The following is a 5000-nucleotide window of genomic DNA, read 5'->3' on the forward strand; positions in this document are numbered from 1 at the left end:
GTTTGGACGTTCCTGATCGATGCCCTTGGCCCGCCTTCTCCCGCCGCCCCCCCCAAGACCATCATGAAAGGGCTGTCCAGCAGCCGCAGCCACCACCACGTGATGGCCTGCGAGCCCTCGTACGACGTCATGGGCTACCACGCCGAGCGTAGCAAGCCATACCTCATCAGCCAGGTGGACGCGCCGCACCCCGCCGACCACCCCTACTACGCCCAGCGCAGCATCACCTCCTCCCCCTACCAGCCCGACTGCGTGGTGCCTTACGGGACCTTCCCTCGCCGCCACTACAGCTCCCACCACGAGCTGAAGGACGAGTGCGCGCTGGTCCCTTACACCGGTGGAGGCGGCGGGGGCGGCTGCGTCTCCGCGGGGGGCTCCGTCAAGGGCAACCGGCTGCCCGTCAACCTGCTGGACCAGTTTGAGCGGCAGCTGCCGGCGGTGGCGTCGCGGGACGGCTACCACACGCTGCAGTACAAGCGCACGGCGGCCCTGGAGCAGCGCAGCGACAGCCCCGGACGCATCCGGCACCTGGTGCACTCCGTGCAGAAGCTGTTCACCAAGTCGCACTCGTTGGAGGGACCCCACCACGTGCACCACCACCACTCCAAGGGCAGCGTGAACGGCGGCGGCGGCGGCGGCGGGGGCAGCTGCAAGGTCAGCCCAGACAGCGAGACGCCCACCCTGCGGCAGCGCAAGCGCAGCAAGAGCCGGGAGCGCTGCAAGTCGGCGGAGCCCAAGAACCGGTCCACGCCCGTGCCGGCGTCGGGTTACTGGAGCTCGGACGACAACCTGGAGCGGGACGTGTGCCTGTACCGCAGCCCCACGGTGCCCACGGCCGGCGTCATGACGATGGGCCGGCACCCGGACAAGTCGCAGTCGCAGTACTTCCTGGAGGCGTACAACACCATCAGCGAGCACACGCTGAAGACGTCGCGCAGCAACAACGACGTGGGCAAGTGCACAACCTGCACGATCGGCGGCGTCGGCGGCGGCGGGCCGCTGGGCCTGGAGGCGGCCCAGCAGCTGGTGAAGAAGAGCTCATGGTCGTCCTCTCTCACGGTGAGCAGGGCCCGTGAAGTCTACCAGAAGGCCTCGCTGGTAAATGTAGATAAGGCGCTAGTGAAAGCTGAGGCTTGTCAGCAGGAGCGCTCTTGCCAATTCTTGCAGGTACGCCAAATCTTATTTTTCTACGACAAAAAAAGTTCTACCTCCTTCTTCTTCTCCTCCTCCTCCGCTACCCCCCACCGCCTGCCCCGTCTAAACCCCCCCCCCCCCCCCCTGCCACACCACCCCCGAAACTCCCCCACCTACCCCCACCGTCTGCCCCCCAAACCCCCCCCTCTCAACCCCCATGCTCACCTCCAATCTAATACTCACCTCCACCTCTTTCCCGACCTCTCACACTTCCACCGCCACCTCTCCTCCTACTTGCCACCACCTCCTCCTCTTCTCCCCCGTCTGGAGCGGAACCTCCAGTTTTCAGTTTCCGTTTCTGGAGAGAGAAGTAAGTGCAAAAACCATTAGCTGCCTTACTTTCCGGGATAGTTAACAAGCATTCGGTTTCTTTCCGATCTTTTTTGGTTTACCTGCCGGTTGGTTATGATTTCCTCTTCTTCTCCTTCTTCTTCTTCTTCTTCTTATTCCTTCTTCTTATCTGAGCCTTGCTTTCTCCCATTTCTTCAATCCTTCTCTTCCTACTGATTGTCACTGTGATTTTTTTTGTAACTTGTGATTTGTAATGTACTGTGTTGATTATTAACTTGGTGTGTATCAGTAGTTTGTAGTACTAACTTGCTCACAGTGATTGTGTCGTTGTGTAGAGACGAGTGCATTTTATTGTAAGTTGTCATATATTACCAGTGCCAAATGTGTGAAGTGCAAATATGATATTTTTTTGGAGATTAACAGCCTGCCATTAAAATAGAAAGGGAAGCCTGCTTGCCTGCCATCTTAGGGAAGGGGAACCCTCATGAAAAATGAAAGCTTTCAATTAGCATTGTTGTGATGATAGAGATGAAACAAAAAGATAATGATTATTTCTTAAGGCAACTGTGAATAGCTTACAGCTGTTCCTGAGGGTCAGGGAGTAATTTAAGTCAAACACTGAAAGAGATGTTTCAATTTCTGATGCTTTTTGTGGATAACTTTTCACAGCCTCTATTCTAAGCCTTCATCTGAAGTATTGTTAGAACAGGTAGCACTACCACACCATTAATTATCAACACTCCACAAAAGTAACAAAAACATCAAAACATGTGTTGATTTGCTAAGAGCTCTTAATTTTGCAATTGGACATGAGCACCTATTCTCTAATTTCCTTGCTGGCCTCCGAAGCCTGTTTTGCAATCTGCCTTTATCTCATATAAAGTATATGGATCAACGACTCTAGCTACAGCTGGCACATGGCTATCCCCCTTCCCTAGCTTCTCAAAATCACTGTACATGCGTTTACATGAATCATCAAGATTGGCCGATGAATTTTTAGCATGGACCCTTCATGCCCTTCGTACGCGCGCACGCGCACACACACACACACACACACACACACACACACACACACACACACACACACACACACACACACACGCACACACACACACACACACCTGTGAAGTTTTAGCACGGACCTTTCAAGCCTTTCGTACACACGCACACACACACACACACCTGTGAAGTTTTAGCATGGACCTTTCAAGCCCTTTGTACACACGCACACACGCACGCACACACACACACGCACACACACACACACACACACGCAAGCCCTGGTTTAACTTTGACTTTGTGAACAGGAGAACTGGCAGCACTGGAGGTCTTTAAAAGCCTCAGGAAGCCAACCAGAACAGATGAAGGAGCTAAAAGTAGTGTTGTCGCAGCACTTCACTCTATCCCTCAGATTTTCCAGACCAGGGTAAAAACAGACTGCAGCAAACAGGAGGCTTAGGGCCTTTCCCATTTATATTTTTCTACCCCTACCCCTTACCCCTCCATCGGAGTCTGCCTGTCCGAACCCCTCCTTTTTGAGGGCTACAAAGCCCTCCCCCTTACTCCTACCCCTCTGTCTTAACGACGATAGGCATGAACGGCCATCCGGGTACTTTGCTCGTAAATGTGCGTTACGCCCCTTTATGGGTGAAAACAAACCGAATGTCTCATCAACTTACATGCCACATCGGCTTGTCTAAACGAACACAGTCCATGCTTCAGCCACGACTGTTTGGCTCTATTATTTGAACAGCCGGCAACACTACACGTTTTCGGCATGTTGCCCGTGAACAACGCTAGTCTACAGGTCTGTATCTTTTGTTTATTAAACCCCAACATCACCAATTGACTTGCATGGGTTGTTTTCCCCCACAAATGGGCGTAACGCACATGGAAAACGTCACGCCGTTCATGAGTATTGGGATACCCCTACCCCTACACAAAACGGAGGGGGGGGAGGGGTAAGGGTTAGGGCCAAGGGGTGAATTGAGATTGGGCCTTAGAAGCATCTGGAAAGCCCCTGCCCTCTCTATTCAGTCCCATTAATGAGAACAAACTATGGTGCCCACCAAAAAAACCCACACACATCAGATTTATTTTTGTTTTGTTCAGCTGAAGATCGAGCTGCAGGAAGTAATCAGTTATTGTATCTCACTGACCGACTCTGGCTCTTGCTCCCTCTCTCTGAGAGGTGGGATTGGACAGGAAAATCCGAGGGGCTGAGGCAGTGTTTGTTTGAGATTCACTTGTCTGTGAACAAACTCACCCAGTCACACATCCACACAGTGCAAAACCGTGTATTCACCCATTCACTGTGCACTACAATACTCAGCCTTGCTCACTCATTTTGCCTGAGCTACTTAGTTATTCAGTACTTCCTTGCACACTTGTCTTACTCACTTATTCACTTATGCAGCCACTCTCTCTATATTCACACACTCACCCTTGCACTCTTGCAACACGTATTCACGTTCATGTCTCCACTCACTCCCACACTGACTCACTCCCCTGAATAGCCGCTGATCACCAGCTACTCTCTCTATACTCACACTACACTACTTACCCTCGGACGCAAACACGTATTCACTCTCATCGCCACTCACTCACAAACTGACTCACTCCCCGAGTAGGGGAAGAAAGGAATCACCGGAGCATCTTCAGATGTGGAAAATAACCCGTTTTATTAGGCAAGCGCCAAGACTAACTGTGTGAACGTCGAAACGTTAGTCTTGGCGCTTGCCTAATAAAGCAAATTATTTTCCACATCTGAAGATGCTCCGGTGATTCCTTTCTTCCCCTGCTTTTTTTTCCTTTAACCCAACCACCCCCCCCCCTTATGGGGGACCTATATTGTCTTCCTTTGTTTGTTTTTTGTTTTGTTTTTTTTTATTTCTCTTCGTTTTTCTTTTAAAAGCAAAATGTAATATACAATAAAGGATAATAAAAGGATACAGAAAAAAGGATAAAGATACAAAACCAATCTGAGTGTCCCCTAACACTATATATTAATTAAACAACACAACTTCCCCTGCATTTACCAAGTCCTTTCCCGAGACGCACCAGATTGTGAAGTGCAGGAGCGCGGAGGATATCTCTCTTCACTCCCCGAGTAGACCTCGATCAGCCGCTCGAACTGGTCTGCTGAGGCACATGTGCTGGGGACATTGTTAAGCCATATATATTGTGGTACCATGCTGTGCCTGAGCAGTGCTGTGTGCAAAGGGCAAGCATGCTAGGTCAGTGACCATAGCGCTGCCAGCGTTGTGATGCCGGCACCTGAGCACTGATGTCTTACATCCGGTAAGGTTCTTGTTTCCCTAGCAACCGCTACTCAGCAGCACGCCATCACGGAGTGGTTCACCTAAATGCCCTGAGTGGAGATTCTAGAACAGGGGGATTTCCTGGTTCTTTTTCTTGTTCTTGGCAACATGTAACAGCCTTTTTACTGTCTGACTACGTAGTGTGAAAATGAGAGAGAGAGAGAGAGAGTGAGCATCAGCGCGCTCAGCCACCCG

At 51.2% G+C, this 5000-nt stretch overlaps 1 protein-coding gene across 1 annotated transcript in view; it reads left to right on the forward strand.

Moving 5' to 3' along the window:
* The first annotated feature begins 63 nt into the window (after window positions 1-63).
* dlgap1a (discs, large (Drosophila) homolog-associated protein 1a) overlaps window positions 64-5000 on the forward strand; it is a 52996-nt gene continuing 48059 nt past the window's right edge. The window contains exon 1 of the mRNA XM_063220315.1: window positions 64-1167. Coding sequence (XP_063076385.1) covers window positions 64-1167 — 1104 coding nt within the window. The remainder of the gene's footprint in view (window positions 1168-5000) is intronic.

The sequence above is a fragment of the Engraulis encrasicolus genome, chromosome 16, assembly GCF_034702125.1.
Source record: "Engraulis encrasicolus isolate BLACKSEA-1 chromosome 16, IST_EnEncr_1.0, whole genome shotgun sequence".
Taxonomy (NCBI): Eukaryota; Metazoa; Chordata; class Actinopteri; order Clupeiformes; family Engraulidae; genus Engraulis; species Engraulis encrasicolus.